The sequence below is a fragment of the Chiloscyllium plagiosum genome, unplaced genomic scaffold (genome assembly GCF_037043375.1).
Source record: "Chiloscyllium plagiosum isolate Xiang-an unplaced genomic scaffold, Cpla_swu_hap1 HiC_scaffold_6, whole genome shotgun sequence".
Lineage (NCBI taxonomy): Eukaryota > Metazoa > Chordata > Chondrichthyes > Orectolobiformes > Hemiscylliidae > Chiloscyllium > Chiloscyllium plagiosum.
Window position 1 is genome coordinate 48,512,166 of NW_028270144.1, and position 18,577 is coordinate 48,530,742.

The 18,577-nt window shown below is 39.5% G+C and overlaps 1 protein-coding gene across 1 annotated transcript in view; it reads left to right on the plus strand.

Annotated features, from left to right (window-relative positions):
• The window catches only part of LOC122550548 (glypican-6-like), a 1,037,604-nt gene that overhangs the window by 949,549 nt on the left and 69,478 nt on the right, over positions 1-18,577 (plus strand). Inside the window, exon 5 of the mRNA XM_043691449.2 lies at positions 10,942-11,072. Within this exon, the coding sequence (XP_043547384.1) occupies positions 10,942-11,072 (131 nt within the window). The remainder of the gene's footprint in view (positions 1-10,941; positions 11,073-18,577) is intronic.

Here is an 18,577-nt window from a genome sequence, read left to right on the forward strand (position 1 = left end):
GCACAGTCTCTGCTGCCTGAGCAAGTGTACATGTTGGGAAGGCCAGGGCCAGGTAGGACCACTGTATTGGACACTCTGTCTCGCCAGGATATACCCAAGATATGGTGGATACTCCTCAAGTGGAAGGTGTTCAGTCTTCTCTCCTATCTGACATATGTAGTCCACATTTCACTGCCCGTACAGCAGTGTGCTTATGACGCAGGCATTGTAGACTGACATTTTTGACTTCAATGTCAACTTGGGATTTGTCCATACTCGAATCGTGAGGTGAGCAAGAGTTGAGGCTACTTTCCCAGTCCTCTTGTCCATCTCTGTGTCCAAGGACGCAGTGATGGTAGAGCCAAGGTAAGTAAACTGATGGACGACATTGAGTTCATAGTTGTCGATGGTGATGTCTGGCAGTGCCTCTGCATCCTGTCCCAGGATGCTTGCCTTCTTCAGACTGATAGTCAGCCCAAAATCTTTGCAAGCATGAGAGAGGCAGTTTATCAGTAACTGGAGTTCCTGCTGGGTGTGTGTTGCAACAACAGCATCATCGGCAAACAGCATGTCCCTGATAAATGCCACACTTACTTTTGTCTTGGCTCTAAGGCAGGCCAGGTTGAACAGCCTGCCATCTGATCTAGTACATAGATAAATCCCCTCTCATTGTGGTGCCAAAAGAATGTTTCAGGAGCACAGCAAAAAAATCCCAAAGGGTGTGGGAGCAAGGACACAGCCTTGTACCACACAATATATTGGCTACAATATTCCAATCAACTCAAGAACAATCCAGAAACTAATCCATGTATCTTTAATTGTTTTTTATTTTTAATCTTGTGTATGTGTGTTGTGATGTTATTTCTTCTCACACTTAATAGCTAATTAATAATGGAAGCAACTGTTCCAAAAGTTACTTGGTGGCAACATTCAACTCTGTTGAGCAATTGGGTCGGGGTCTATTTCAAACATTTGCTAAGGACAGTTCAGGCATTGTTTCAGAAGATTAGCCACTATCATGACCAGCCTTTCTTGCAGTCACAGATACTTCTAAAGTGAGACAAGATTTATTACAAATTCAAGGAGCAAGAAAGTAAACACATTTAGGAACAGATCCAGCCAAAGCTGTCAGTGGAAGTGCCTGGCTTGTATTCCTCATTTCATCCCTTCAGCTTAACAAAGCAAAACATGACACAATGTCATTTAGCTTTAATAAAAATGTTCAAAATTATGAGGGATTTTGACAGAGTAACCAAGGAGAAACTTTTGAGTAAAAGAAAGGTCAGGAACCGAGAGGCAAACTTACGAATTTCTCTTGCAAATAATTATGATAATTTGGCTTTATGCAGTGCTGAAAGTATGGTGAAAGCTGACTTAATGGAAACTTACAAAAGGTAATTGCACATAACTTCAAAAAGAAAAATTTCAGGGCCATAAAGCTAAGGATTGGGACCAAATGGACAACACTTTCAAAGACCCAATAGGGGCACAATGGACAGTAGAGCCTCTTTGTATGTTTCTAATTGCAATTCCAGGATGTTATAGAATATTTATGTTTCTGTCAACTAACATAATGGATGGAAGTGTACTGTTTCCTACAATATGTAATGTTCAATTGCAGTTTAAGGTCTTGCCTTTGTTACACTTTTGGGTATAACATTGTTTGGTACTTCCTACCGTAGGTAATCTAAGCATCTTTTGCTGGATATGTTTGAATTACCTGATATTTTACTGTACACTGGTATTGTTTAGTTTCCCCTTTGTTACCTGATCTAAATACTTGTATGATTTTCAATCATTCCTTTACAGGGTATGAGAATAGACTTGGTGAGATAAAGATTCTATAGCAAGTGAAATATACTTAGCACGAATTACTTTTAGATTCTCTAGCTGAATCTGCACAATCTGTATTTTAATATGAAAATAATTAAACTGTGAAGCAACTCATAAACAGTCCTCTGGAAACCAACCTTCCAAACTATGACCTCGACCTCTACTTCTAGAAGGACAGGAGTAGCTGATGCATGGGAACAGCACCATCTGCAGGTTCCCCTCCAAACCTCACACGATGCTGACGTGAAAATCTGTCACCATTCCTTCATTGTCACTCGGTCAAAAATCTGGAACTCCTTCAGAACATCACTGTGGGTGTACCTGCACCACATGGACTGAGGAGATCCTGAAATATAACCCTGTCTTGTAAAATGCATGAACAGAAGACTACTCCATAATAATCACTCTTCATTCTCAATAATATGTAAAGTGCTATGTTATAAACAATAGCTTCTCAAGAATTTCAAAAGCACCATCACTGTTTGAAACAAAGTTTGGAATATCTTCTGAACATTTCTATTCAGTCTGGTTCTCAGATATATTACTAAAGTAACATTAATCATGAGCACACCTTTCTTTCATCATCTTAATTCCTGTCTCTGTTGACATCCACTGAACTCTAAATTTGCTTGCCATACCTTTTCACTTCATCAGAATGTTCCTTGATTGCATCTGAACTCATCTTCTTTACAGTTGGCTCATTGTCCCATTACACATTTTCCCTGCCACCAGTTGATGCTAATTTATCCGCATCAGATTCAGTTTTATCCCATTGATGTTAGCCTGTCCTAAAATTATTATTGCTACTCCATGTTGTTCCCTACCCTTTTCCCTATTTGACTAAAACTTATGATACAATTATCATTGGCCTCTAAATTTTCCCTCAAGACATTTGATCCACTTGGCCCATCTCAATCCCATATTAGACTAGAAACATACTGGATACTATGAATATTAAGATGGCATCTATCTCCTAAGATATTGATTTGCCCCATATCTGCAATAACCATCGCCTGGTGTGCTCAGAACCGAAGACCTCATCCAAGGTCCTTGGGAGCAAGCAGTGAGCTGAAGTTACCAAGTATCAGCTCTGACATCAATGTCAATAATTCTCACCTAGCCTGATCAGTATTTGTAATAAGATAGAAAGCTAAATATTAATTAAGTTTGGCTGTAAGTAAGGCATTTAACAAGCAAAAATCTACCTTAAATGATAAAAGGGAAGGTTGGTGATGGGGTGATAGGCTCGAGAGATTACAAAATACATAATGTGTCAGATACGGATGATAATGGAACAAGTAAACAGACAAAACTCAGGTCCAGAGGAAATGTAAATAGATGTAACATCTGGAAAAATTGGTGAAGGTTATAATCTGAATTTGATAACTCAGTGTTGAGTCAGATAGTCTGTAAATTGTAATCACAAGATGAAATACAGTCCCTCAAGCTTCAATAGAGCACTGTAGAAGGCCAAAGACTGCAGGCACAGAGAGCAAGTGCAGCGGAGAATTAAACTGTCAGACAATTCGGATATTGGATTCAAATTATTGTTTGAGAACTGATTGTAGTTGCTTCAAAATGCAGTTGGCCAGTCTGTGTTTGATCATCAAGCTAGAGGAGAGTACAATGTGAGCAGCAATATAGTATGCTTAATTGAATTGATTACTAATAAATCACTGCTTCACTTGGAAGTAGAGTATGTGGCCTTTATGTTGAGGAGACAGGTGAAATTGTTGGTTTTGCATCTGGTGCACTTAAATGGGACATTACCACAGGAAAGGTTGAGGATGTTGGTCTGATTGATGAGTATGCCAATGTGTTTCAGAAGGAATAGTTTCTTTAAAATTCTGAAAGAAAGGGGATGGTAGCTTGTTATATTTGCCTGTCAAAAATAACAGGGGTGATCCTTTGACTTTAGAGGCTGGTGGATTGACAACAGGTTCCTTATGGTCCTGGGATGAAGGGCAATAGGTGAGAGCCAAAGTTTGCAATATGAAATTATAATGGTCTAGTACTTTGTCAATGTAGTATTTGTTACAGTTCTTGCAAGGTATTTTGTAAATGGCATTAGTTTTGCTTGTTGCCTGTATAGGGTGTTTTAAGTTCATTAGCTGGTGTTTTGGTGTGTTGGTGGGTTTGTGGGCTACCATGATGCCAAGGGGTCTGAGTAGTCTGGCAGTCATTTTCGAGATCTCTTTGATGTAGGGGAGAGTTGGTACGGTTTCTGGACGTGTTTTGTCTGCTTGTTTGGATTTGTTGTTCAGAAATCGGTGGACTGTGTTCATTGTGCCTACGTTGATGCTGATAGCATCCCTGCCTTATCTTACCTTGCCATTGTGCGTTTTACCACCTCAGCCAAAGGTACCAGGCTGAAGGTACTGCTAGGCGAAAGTGAGTACTGCAGATGCTGGAGATTAGAGTCGAGATTACAGCAGTGCTGGAAAAGCACAGTAGGTCAGGCAGCACCCGAGGAGCAGGAAAATCGGCGTTTTGGACAAAAGCGCTTCATCAGGAATCTGCTATCTTGCCATGCTGTTTAATGCAAATACAAAGTGCGCAAGAATGTCATGGTTGTCAGCAGGACTTAGCCAAGTCAAGGTTGTTAGCCTTTTCTCCAGAAATGTTTTGCACTATTTCAAATGTACCCCAGTCCAAGATGCTTAAATTAGCTCTGGAAGGAAGCACCTACCCATGCTGTACCCAAAAGCCTAACAAAGATGAGTCCCTAAGCTCACTTAACCATTGCATATTGAAGGAAACAGTAAACTTCCACATATTATGAAGTATCTCATTGTATTTTAAGCATTGCTATTACTGTGTAGAATTGCAGTTAAAGGCATCCAATGTGCAAGGAAGCTCCACTGTCCATGATTCTTCTGTTGGCACTTTGAACATGTTGTCCATTTAGTTCCAATCCTCTGCTTTTTCTGTGGTCCTGCAAATATCTCCTTTTCAAGTTATATGCAATTACCTTTTCTAAGTTCCCATTAAGTCATCTTCCGCAACCCTGTCAGAAATAAAACTCAAGTCAAATCATCACAACTCTCTGAAAGAGAACTTTGTAAACTGTCTTTTTTAGGTTCCTGAACTTTCTGCTACTCTAAAGTTTCTCCATTCACTTGTTAAAATCTGTTGTCATTTTGAACACTTCTATTCAGCCTAAATTACTTTAATCTTATGTTTGTCTTGCTAACTTGAAAGGATGAAATGAGGAATAAAATCCAAACACTTATACAAACAGTTTTTTTAGCTGGATGTTTTCACAAATATCTCTAATCTGCCAAAAAAGGCAACCAATTATTGCAAGAGCCCATGGCTATTTCCCTCTCAAATACCAATAACAATTTTGATACTGTTAGAGGGGATTGCCCATCTGAGGATGGCAACAGCAGAAACTAGGGCAGTGGCACCACAAATGACTCTGTTGTACAGCAAGGACGGTCAAAGTGCAAGCAAGCAGTGGTAGTCAGGGACTGTATAGTCAGAAGCACACATAGGCTGTTCTCTGCCAGCAAATGAGAATACAGGATGGTCTGTTACCTTCCTGGTGCCAGGGTCAAGGATATCTCCGAGTGGGCACAGGATATTCTGAAAGGGGAGGGTGCACAGCCAGAGGTCATGGTTCACATTGGAAGCAACGACATAGGCAATATGGGTGATGAGATCCTACAAAGGAATTTTGGGAGTTAGGCAGAAAGATAAAAAGTGGGATGTCTAGGGCTGTAATCTCAAGATTCCTCCCTGTTCCATGTATTAATGAGGCCAGAAATAGGAAATTACTACAATTGAATATGTGCCTAATGAGTTGGTGTCAGAAGGAGGGATTCAGAGACTAGATCATTGGGATCTATTGGCAGGTGAGACCTGTACAAAAGGACATGTTGCACCTAATCTGGATGTGCACCAAGATCTTTTTGGTGAGGATTTCTCGTGCCACTTGGGAGGGTTTAAAATAGTTTTGTAGGAAGGTGACAACCAGAGTAGCAGGTCAGCATTTGAGGGGATGGTATGGGTTATTAGGTTGAACAAGCAGGGCCAGATTAATATAAAAGATGAGATTTTAAGAAGTGTATTGACTAAGAGAAGAGTGAGAAATAATGAAAAGATGCTGAAGGACATGATAGAGCATATAGCCAAAATTAGAGTTCTTTATACAAACACACAGAGTGTAAAGAACAAATTAAATGAGCTGCAGGCACAGATTTCAAATTGGAAATTATGATATTGTAGCCATTACAGAGAGATGGCTGCAGGATGGTCTTGACTTGGAATTAAACATAACAGGTTATAAGGTTTACAGGAAGGATAGAGAAACAGAAAACAAGGAGGAAGGGTATTACTGATTCCAAACAGAATCATTTATATGGTGAGGGAAGTTGTAATAAATGGTAAGCATCCAGTGGAGACCTTATGGGTAGAACTAAGGACTTACAAAGGAACTAAAACTGCAATAAGTGTCACATATAGTCCATCTGATAACAGCTTAGCAGTGCTAGATTATATAAACGCTGAAATTAGATAACTATGTAACAAAGGCAGGGTAGTAATAATGGGGTTCTTTAATCTTTATAGACTGGGAGAGACAGATAAGCATTTGCCAGAAAGTTTGTGAATTCAAGGGATGTGCAGATTAGCCATGGGAAATGCAGAGTTACAGGGATAGGGTAGGAGTGTTCCTTACAGGTCAGAGTCAACTCAATGGGCTGAATGGCCTGCTTCCACATGCTATGATCATTTCCTATGTCAATATTTCTCGGTTTTGACAAAGGGGCAAGCAATATCCAGTCTATTAATAAGCAACGAGTGTGATTTAATTAGTGACCTAATTGTTTGTCAGCATTTTTCAAAAAGTGATCATAACATAACCAAATTTTCTATACTGTTGCAAGAGATAAGCAAATATTGAATACCTACGCCAGACTTTTGGATTTAAGCAAAGTAGACTTTAATCAAATGAGGCAGACTACCCACAGTTAACTGGGAAATTCTGCTAATAGGTGAAGCAACTCAGGAACAGTGGAGGATGTTCAAGGAAACATTGAGTACTATTTAGAAGTAGTTTGTACCCAAAAGAAAGAAAAGCTCCACGTCACAAATAAAAACAACCATGGATATCTATGGAGGTAAGGATCAGCATAGAATTAAAAGAAAAGGCTTATAAAAATGCAAAGGACAGTACAGATCACACAGAATGGGACAAATACAAAGACCAACAAAGAGCCACAAAGTGGCTTATAAAGGGAGCTAAAAAGGATTATAAATGGAAACTTATAAAGGGTATAAAAGACAATAAGAGATTTAACAGTTATAAAAAGAGAAAGCAACTAGTTAAGAATACAATTGGTCCACTGAAGGCTGAGAGTGGAGATATTATCAGTGACCATGGGGAAATGACAGACATGCTGAACCATTATTTTGCTTCAGTGTTCAATGCAGAAAAAGAGGATAACGTGCCAGAAGTCCCAACAAAATTAACAGGGGATCAGGAATAGTGTCTAAATAATTTGCTTAAGTAAATTATCAATCAGGGGGAAATTAATGGAACTGAAGAGTGCCAAATCTACCGGACCAGATGGCTCCCATCAACGTGTGTTAAAGGAGGTAGTAGAGCAAATTGCTGATGCCCTAACCATAATACTTTGGAGTTTTATGGATTCAAGAGTTGTCCCTCTGGATTGGAAAATTATTCATTATGCTTTGTTCTTTCAGAAGAATGGCAGACAGAAACCAAGGAATTACAGATCAGTTAGCCCAACATCTGTGGTGGAAAATTTGTTAGAGTCTATAAAACAATGATAGGGTAACTGGTCATCTCAAAAAAAATTCAGTTAATCAGGAAGGGTCAGCATGGATTCATAAACGGTCAAACATGTCTGACAAACCTGGTGAAATATTTTGAAACGATGACAAAGGTGGTGGACAGAAGTAAATCAGTGGATGCGGTTTATATGGACTTCCTGAAAGTTTTCGATAATGTCCCACATAAGGCTGTTAGTCCACATAGCTAAGGGCAAATTGCTGATATTGACAGGAAAATTGGTTGAGTGGCAGGAATCAGAGTTTAAATAATGGGTAAGTACTCACATTGGCAGGATATGACTAGTGATATCCCGCAGGGATCTGTGTTGGGGCCTCAATTGATCACAATTTTCATTAATTACTTGGATAATGGCATAAAATTTCGAATATCCAAATTTGCTGATGACACAAAATTTGGCAACATTTTAGACAATATTGATGACAGCATAAAATTAGAACAGAATATTATTGATAGATTAGGTGAATGGGCAAAACTGTAGTAGATGGCTTTTAATAAAAACGTGTGTGAAGCTATCCATTTCCGAATGAAAAAGAATAGATCAGGGTATTTTTAGAAGGCGCAAAGTTAAATATAGCAGATGTCCAATGAGATTTGGGTGCGGAAAATATTCAAGAGGGCTAATGGAATGCTGATCTTCATATTTAAATGGCTAGAGTACAAAGTTGCAGGCATTCTTTTGCAGTTATACAAAACCTTAATTAGACCCCACTTGGAATATTGTGAGAAGATCTGGGCTCCACATCTTAGGAAGGATATTTTGGCCTTGGAGGGAGTTCATCGCAGGTTTAGAAGGATGATATTGGACTTCAGGGGTTAGGTAATGAGGAGAGATTAGACAAATTAAGCCTTTATTCTTCAGGGTTTAGCAGGTAATCTAATCAAGATCTTCAGGATATTAATAAGGAAAGACAGAGGATGTGAAGATAAACTATTTCTGGTGTTTAAAACTGGTGGAAGATTCTCGAACAAGGGGACAGACTCTAATTCTTACATTCACATCATTCAGGAAAAATGTTAGAAAGTATTTTGAAATGCAAAAAGTAATAGAAGTTTGCAATTCTCTTCCTCAATGGCAGTCGATGCTAATTCAGTTGCTAAATTTAAGTTGGAGTTTGACAAATTTTTACTAAGCAAGAGTATCAAGGGATATGCACCCTAAGCAAGCATATGGAGTTAGGCCACAGATCAGCCATGATTTTATTGAATGGCAGAGTAGGCTTGCAGGCTGAATGGCCGACTCCTGTTCCTTTGTACCTGGTTTTCTACTACTTGAATTTGTAATGAGTTTTCAGTCTGAGTGTTACTGTTAAAGGAGGACATTCACTTTAGAAGAACTTATTTCTGCAATAAAAGCTGGTCATTGATTTTCTGACATTGGTCATAGAGTCATAGAGGTCAACAGCATGGAAAAAGCCCCTTCAGCCCATTGCATCCATGCTGGTCAAAACAACCATCTAACTATTCGAATCACATTTTCCAGCACTTGGCCCATAGCCTTATATGCCTTGGCATCACAGGTGCACATCTAAATGCTTCCTTAAATGTTATGAGAGTTTCTGCCTCTACCACACTTACAAACAGTGAGTTTCAGATTCCCAACACCCTCTCACGATGAAAGATTTTTTTCCTCATATGCCCTCTAAACCTCATGCCGTTACCTTAAATCCATGCCACCAGTCATCATTCCCTCCACTAAGAAGAAATGTTTCTTCATGTTTACCCTGTCTATGTCCCTCAGTTTTGAACATCTCAATTATATCCCTGCTTAGCCCAAGCAACATCCTGGTAAATGTTTTCAGTAACCTCCTATAATATTGATTCCAGATCTGCACACAACACTCTTGTTGTGGCCTAACCAACATTTTATATCATTCCAGTATAACCTCTTATAAGAGCACAAGGAATAAGAACAGGAGTGGCCATTCAACCCCTTGAACCTGGAACAGTCCACTTTCTGCATTTTTCCTATGAAACTCAAAACTCGGTGTTGACATCCTTCCTCAGTTGGTAACAGTAACTTAGAAAGATAACAGTAAGAAGCATTGGTGGCAGAAACTCTAACCCAAGGTGTCTCAGAAGGTACAATTGAACATGACCACAACACTTACCATGATGTCAAAGGGCAGATTCCTCCATCTCTAACAATTTTTTGCTGGCTCTGTAATGCTGAATCCTGTCACATTTGCAGGTATGTTACACATTTGAGCATTGTTGAGCTGAATTTATATTAACTAGAATAACTTAATGTGATGGCCTGCAGATGATCCAATGGTAAGTGGACACAAAGTACTAAAATGTGATATTTGTATGAAATATGCATTAATTAGAAAAGTAAACGTATAATAATGTCTTAAAAACTAAACATAGGTCTTGATTGATTTTAATTTATGTGATTTACAGATAATTTCAGAATTTTTACAGGCGGAGTTATGTTTCAAAATCACAGGAATCAATTTGCAATGAAAGGATTTGTTAGTCTCAAATAAAAGAGAAAGAAGTATTTCCTACAGTATTTTTGGTTGAAAACGTGATGCTTTGTTACAGATTAAAACATTTTCTTTTTTTTAACTGAAATCCTCTGTCAATGGTAGAAAGACGTACAGATCACAAGCATTAGGTGTATGTTGTAGTCCTTATTGGACACTTTATCATATACAATTTTCATGATATAGGCAGTTGCATTATTCAATAAATATTTCTATTTGTATCATTTGACTTGCTGGGTATTTTTTCTAGCTCATAAATTATGCAATTGGTTAGAATTGTGCACTGTCTTTTGTGCAGTATTCCACGTGATAGTTGACAGCCAGAAGAACTAAATCATTTGCTCGTGACAAACACAGATTTCTGATTGTAAATATGATCATGACACATACAGCAATTCTGTTTTCCCTCTAATCCTCATTTATATGCTGAAATGCACACAGAGGATTACTGCATTTTCTGCCTCCTGATTTTGGATAAAAATCAATGAGGTGCTATGTGAGACTTGAGTTCTTTTGCTGCTTATGTGCAAAGACATTTCTTACAAATTTGCAATTGGAGAGAATATATTATTGTATATTATTGAAAATGAAAAAGTTCCATTTTATTTACCTATTTTCCATGGAAATTAAACTCATGCAGTTTGACATGGCAATTGTATGCCATAATCACATACTGTTCAAATATTCCCATTTTGTCACATACTCTATATTCCAGTATAGCTATAAACTTCAACAGTCAGCATTTCTGTGCCTAACTTTTTATGAAATGCCAGCATGATTAATCTTCACCCTCCATGTGGCACTTGCATCTTGTTTTGACAGATGCTATGCTCTTGGTAGCGGAAAGGTTGGAAGGACCTTTCAACATTGAAGCAGTCCTGGATCCAATTGATTTGAAGATTTCCGATGCCATCATGAATATGCAAGATCACAGCTTGCAAGTGTCAGCTAAGGTAAGGACGCTGGAGTTGTTTTGTGGATTAATATTATGTGAAGATCGTCTTTCTGTCACCTTTGCATTTACAAACAAGCTTCAGTAGAAGTCCAGTTTAAAAGTAGGCTAGAGCATCTCTTTTGACTCAATGTTCTGTAACCGAATGGTGGCAATGGTGGGTGGATTGTGGTGGGCAGAGGTACTGGTCGGCCCCTCCTTGTGAGATGCAGTGTCTTTGGCAGACCAGTTGTGTTGGACCCTGATGTCATGAGGTAATAGTGAGAGAGCAGCAGTAAGCAGGAAATGCAGAATTACATGTTTTATGAATTGCAGTGTGACAAGTCATAGCCGTTGATGGTGGTGAGAGAGATGGGAGAGGGAATCTGACGTACAACTGTTAGAGGCTTGGCAGAGAAGCCTGGAAGGCATTTCTGAGTCTGAGAAGCCCCAAAGAGAGGGTAGTCACCCTTGTTGGCTAGGAGATGAAGTAATCTGGTTTACATGGTCATGGATGTTAGCAATAGGGGATCCACCAACTGCTCTGTACCCTGCTGATGAGCTCAGCTTTTAATAGCTTCCTGGTGATCCAGAGTGTTGGTCCCAGATGTCCTTAAACAGTTTATTGCTCAGAATTAAGGTTTTCCATGAATGGCTTATGAAGACTTTGCTGGTGGAATAAAGGATCAATGTTATTTGACCTTGATGCAGTTTGTGTGCTTGAACCTCCAGTCCAATCTTGGTGCCAGAGTGGCTTTTCAGAAGTCAAGCATCAAATCTTTCTGTAGGAAATAGCAAAGTATCTGACTGAGATAAAGCAAGTGGTTAAAATAATGTCTCAGAAAAGTGGGCTGACATTGCGGCAGTTCTAATGAGGGCACAGGCTGCACAGATGAAGCAGAGTTTCTATTTTGCCCTACATATCGCAAAATTACCTACCATGAACTCCTACCCACTTACAGATAGAAGATAAGACAATTTGGGACGATGTTCAAAAATGTCCATTGACCTGACGGCCATGGTCTGAATCGAGGATTGTCAGCTGATCATGTCTTTACTAGAGGTGGCAGTCATATTGGGACATATGTTTGGGAAGGCTCACCGTGAAATACAGGGGAGAGGTATGGATGTCCAGAGAGGATCTTTTCAGGTACTGAAGAGATTTTTTTGGGCACAAGCAAGCCAAAGGAGAGGATCTGTTTTCCATATGCCTAGAGTGCTGGTAAAGTTGTTTGACTTCATCATCTTCCTGGACCTGTCAGTTAAATCAAACAGCTGAACATAGCCGTGCTGAAACAGTAAGATTTGGAAGCACCCAGATGGAATTGAGGAGATGTAGCAGTGACCTTTAACTCATGTAAACAAATTATCAGGACCACAGGGACAGACAGAAAACTAAAGCAGAAAGGAGTCCACCGTCAGGGAGGCACTTAGTAGGGGTGGAATGGAATGTAAATGTCAGGTTGAAGAGGCAGACAGAACAGATTACTGTACTGCAAGGGCAGATCCACTTCTTGCTGTCCTAACTTCATAGTAAGTTTTGTGGTTTAGCCTTCTGAGGGATACTCCAAAAACATATTGAAATGATAACAGTGTGCTCCTGTCAACATCACAGACATTAGGTATAGTGAGATTCCAGTGCTATCCTGTTACGCCTTCCTCACCAGATACAGCCTGAGCAAAGATAATGGAAATGCAGAGATCCTGAGCCGGAACATTGACCAAACAAGACAACCCAATTTTTCCAGTGGGAGGGAATTATGACTGATATTGCATACAGACCTGAAGCATGTGGCAACATTCACATCCCAATCCCCTATAGAATCCAGGGCAGGGAGCCTTCAAATAATTATCATTTTGCTACTGAAGGAGATCCCAATCTGATCCAGAAGGATAGAGATATGCATAGTTTCACCGTTTCTATCCATCTCAGAAGTGGATCTCAGACAGCCCTGGTTAATTGTTAAGGACATCCGTCAACTTCACTTCTACTCAAAGACTAAACTTCCATTGCTATCTAATGACGGGGTTCCAACAGACAGCTGGAGCAGAACTGGGGAGAAAAGTGGCCTTCTTTGTTGGCTGATCCACAACAACAGGAGCAATTTAAGCAACTTATCCTTCCCTGGAGTCTCAAACGTCATGTGTTGAAAGCTGCTCACAAAAAGTAGCACACCAGCTATCAGGAAAAATGGTTCTGCCAACAAGATCACATTGTGACTGAGCAGGAAAAGCTTCCGCTCCATCAATGCCCAATTATATGTGATCACACAAATCTTATCTTGGTATGCACTGTGTTCCCAGGTCTCTATCATTGTGCCTTTGAGAATTTGAAGTACTATACCTTTTCAAGTCAACACCCAGATTCCAAGTTAGCTGCTGGGGGTAAGGCTCACCTCTTGAATACGTCTTTCCTGACAAATCTAGTACTTAGAAACAAATACAGAATGCCATTTCAACCAGAACCATTAACTAACACTCCCTGCAGATCATTGACATCCTGAAGGTGTGTTTCACTTCCCTTAACCAGCTGAGTGCTGACCTCTAGTGTATGTCAGTCAGGGTTGATTGTATGCTGCACAACATGACTATACAGGACCAAGATGCCTGGTGCAGGATGAAGGAACACTGTTCTTCTATGGAAGAGAAAGAAGAAGAAGTGGAAGAAAAATAAGATAAAGGTGGTATTGGTAAGTGCCCAAGTATTGAAGGGAGAGAGCAGGGCAGTTCCAAAGCTAATGGCAGTCCTCAGGTTAGCATGTATCTAAGGGCCCTGGCAAATTCAGCAATGCTGCACCCAAGCCACTCCCAGCCCCTGGGACAGGAAGGTCTATAACTCTTAAATTATCCAGCATATATGTTTGGAGAGTCCCATAATAAACCAAAAAGGCTGTCCATCACCCACAGTCTATCCCACAGCAGACCATAGTACCATAGTTAACAAACCCTTTTGTTGCCTTATCCTCTGCCCCACATCACCTATTCCAGTGGGATAACCTCGGTAATGCCCTGTTCAACTGCACTCCATATGTTAGTGTTGCTCAATGCTGCAACTGGCTACTTTATTTGAGAACTATGCACGCACGTACACAAGTGCACATACAAATATACACACATTCAGCTTATGTGTAAGATTGCATCTGCAGAGTTACAGGCCTGTCAATCAGATGTCACATAACATTCACCTTTCCAGAACTTGGTATATCACTTACTTCCTGTAATGCACTCACATACCTCTGACATCCATCACCTCCTCTATAAATGCCCTGGTGGATTATTTCTTCCAGACATCAAGAACAAAATATCTCTTCTTTTGGGCACTGCATCTGTTTAGAGCATCTGAAATTTGTGGTGCCTCCCTGGGACGACTACCCAGGCTAGTGCTGGCAGTCTGTAGTTCCATCGTATCTGTCAAAACCAAGCCCAGTCATGGATATTGTTAAACTTGTCAAGGGGACTTCCACTGGTTTTTGTTTTTCATTGATTCTTGCATGGAATATGGTCATCAATGACAAGGTCAGCTTTGTTGCCCATCCATAACTATTGTTAAAATGAATTTCTTCTCAGGTCACTGCAAAGGATATGAAACCACATTCCTGTATGTATGAAGACAAATGTGAGGAAGGATGACAGATTTTCAACTCTAAAGGATGTTAGTGACGCAGATTTTTTTTCACAACAATTGACAATAGTTGGCATGATTGCTAGCACTGAGACTTCCATTCCAAATGTATAATGTAAATTTACATTTCACAAGCAGCCATGCTGAGTTTCAAACCTACTCCTCCAGAGCATTTAGTCTAAGATTCTGGATTGCTAGTCACATTGCACTAATGACATTACCAATAAACCAGCATCACCCCAACTAAACTGGGGCTGCTCCTAACATCACTACCTGGACGTCAAATTTGGCCCAGGTCAGTTCAATTTTTTAATACTGCAAAGCAATGTTAAGTGACATACATTATGAAACATTGTTTTGCAACTAGGAAATGATAGAGGGATCAGGTTCCCAACCCCAGATTAAAAATTCAATGAAACCTGTGAAATTCTTAAAGGACCCAATGAGAAGTTGCTGGGCTGATGTCTTCTGTGTTTGGTCAGTTGAGAACTTGGAGGTCAGACTTTTAGGATTGAGGATCAAGTCTCAACCTGTGGAGCTGTTGATGCTCATTCAACTAGCGTTTCCAAGTCAAAAATTGACTAATATTTAATTAAGGAAACAAAGGTATATAGGGAAGGTGAGAGAAAGTGAAATTCAGACAGATATGATCCTGGTGAATGACAGAACAAGTTCAAAGGACTGATCAGCCTACTCCAGCTGCCATCTCTTTGTGTCTAACTTTAATCACTTTTAATGTAAGGTCATTGACACTGAGGGCAGCACAGTGGCTTGGTGGTTAACACTGCTGTCTCACAGTACCAGGAATCCAGGTTTGATTCCACGCTCAGGTGACTGTCTGTGTGGAGTTTGCACATCCTCCTTGCATCTGTGTGGGTTTCTCCAGGTGCTCTGGTTTCCTCCCACAGTCCAAAGACATGCAGTTTAGGTGGATTGGTCATGCTAAATTGTCTATAGTGTCCAGGGATGTGCAAGTTAGGTGGATTAGCCATGGAAAATGCAGATTACAGGGATGGATGGGTCTGGGTGGGATGCGCTTTAGAGGGTCAGTCTGGACTCAATATGATGAATGGCCTGCTTCTACACTGTAGGGATTCTATGCAAGTCTATGATTTAGTCCATTAATAAAGCACCATATACAGAGAGAATGTGCACGTTCACAATAGGAGGGACGACAAGTTAATGTTAAATCTGTCTTCAAACATTGGTTGCAACTCTCTCCAAGGGTATTTGCAATGCCCTACTAACAGATGGTCTGAGTTGAATATCTTTCTTCCTTTAGGAAAGAAAACATGACCAAGTGGCACAAACCAAGAAAAATAAACAGTGATGTTTTGAATATTTACTCCTTTCAATGCTCTCTGCATGCTTTAGTTCAAACTAAGTTGCATTAAAATACCTCCTTCAGTTCCCCTTGATTAAAGTCAACACAAATTCTGCAGGCCTTTCTGACAAAAAATTATGATATCATTTGTAGAATGCTTTATGAAATAATATTGGGAAGTGAGAATTTACAGGTGTCAAAGAGAAAAATGAAAATCATTGCATTTAGTCACTGATGGAAATTCTGAATCATATTAGTTATCTGTTTTTTCTGTTATCTTTCAGCATTATAACTTTAAGCAGATATAGTATGACAATGCAAATATAATGTCCAATCCCATTTATGTGTTCTTGGTGAAAGCTCAGTGAGAATCAGTTTCTTTTCATTGCTGACTATCTTTAGAACTGCAACAGCCAAACATATGTCAAAATCAGCATTGCAACTTGAGTGCAAATGAGTTACCTTCTCGAGATCAGTGAAGAACTGATCAAATGGAACATTTTACAGGAGGCTGAGGAATGCTTACAGTATGGCACAGGTTTTTTTAAAAATCAATCTGCTCAAACATGTTATGACACACCTCTGGAACAGGCAAGATTTGAGCCCAAGCCTCTTGACCCACAGGTAGAGACATGACCACTGCACCCTATTCTTCTGAGTGGTACAGATATCAACCTGTATTTAATCAACCTATTGATTCAATTTATTATCCATCTCTGGAGCAGGTGAGACTTGAACCTGTGCCTCCTGGCTCAAAGGTGTGCCAGGCTATACCACAAGAGGCCTCTGGCATGATGCAGGCAAATAAGAAAAACAGTTTTCACATGGATCTCAACCGTAACAGCAAATTAAAGTTCACCAACGCCTTGTAAATAGTTCAGTACATGAAACTCCTACTGCTGTTTTGTGCCTTGTTTCCTAGGTTAGTTCCTCATCTTTAATCATGGATGGATTATATTCCCTTTCTGGATTTATTTGCTCCAATTAAAAAGTTATGAAGTCTTCTTCAGAGCCATTTTATCTTGTTTATACCAAGAAATCTGCACTTAGAAGATCATTGACGAGATTGAATTATCACTTAAACATGCTTCTATTTACTGAAATTCTGCTCATTTCTCTGTTAAGCTAATGTCAAAGAAACGTCAATATTCATAGGGGTTGTTCTGCTCCTTGGAGTAGACATTTGCCTCTGGAGGCAGTGAAAAGCCTCATCAGTTTAGTGACTGGAGTTAACAAATGAATTTATCTGCGTTCCGAATAAGCTATAGTTAGCAAGCAGCGATTAACTGGGATAGCATTTACTCGGCATAATGCTGATCTGGGTTATTCCTTGTTTTAATCATTTCATCGGAAAGTGTTCCTTAGAGTAGTAGTTTAATTTAATGTATTAATAGAATGCACACACTAAACTACTGTTTAATTAATAGAGTCAGTTCTGCCAATGGCTATGAAGTCTGTTTCACTGGTTTCAATGAGCTGCAGAAATCGAAAACGAAAGCTGCATTTTTATTGTTGAAGAGTTGGTTCCTGATTTTGGCGGCATTACTGTAACAAAGTTGAAAGTGGAAGATTAATTTTTCCACATAGATGAAAGGAGAAGCCAGAAAAAAAAACTGGATTAAGTTTCCTGTCATAGACTTCCTTCAGCTCAAAGTAGGTACTCAATAGCTGCACAGCCACTCATTTTTCCTGTACAGATATCTGCTACTTGGAGAGCTCAGGAGCAAAGGAGAAGAAAGATTACTTAATTACAAAGAACATGCTCCTCAGTATATATATTTACATAACTTCCATTAGCACAGCTTATTGTTGCTTTTGTCCAATATAAAATGAGGACAGAATATTCAACTCCTCTATTTTAAATGTATTGATTAAAATAATACAAAATACATGTAATCTCATCAGTTAACTTGCACCTACTTTAAATGTTGTGTTTTAATCAGAAGGATAAAATTGAGATGCCAAGTCGGCTTACTTTTTGGTGACAGCTCACTTGCAGATGTGAAAAAAAGTTTGGTGGGCTGACAGTAATGGTTGGTCAACTGACAATGTTTTGTTAGGTTAAAAGTGTTCAGCTTGCCCATTCATAGTACTCACCTTTAGAATCCCAAGAATGCTGCTCAAGGAACACTGCTGATGTTAAATTGGAGAAGTTGGGTTCTGTGTTCTTTGTGTTTTTAAAGGTGTATGATCTGTATACAGATACTGATACTTTTTATTTTGTTAAGTGTTTGGATTTTAAACTGCTAACAATGCATGTTGGTCGATATTTGTGAAAAAGTTTGGTAATTAACTAGGTCAGACCTTCCAGAGCCATGATTTTAATCCAGTCATCATTGGCAGTTCATCGCAGATGCAGCTGACTTCTTCCACTCTCAGAGGGAGTCTGTAGGTGGCTGTATGGACCAATGCAGCTTCCACAAGTTCTGTTTCACTTGAAGCAGAAGGTGGTTGCAGGAAAAGATGGCTGGGATATTTGTGTGGCTGTGCACTCTTTACACTGTTTTTGCCTGGCTTCTGCTTTATCCCGACAGCAAGTCTCGAGGTGCTTGATGCCTTCCCAGATGCTCTTCCTCAAATT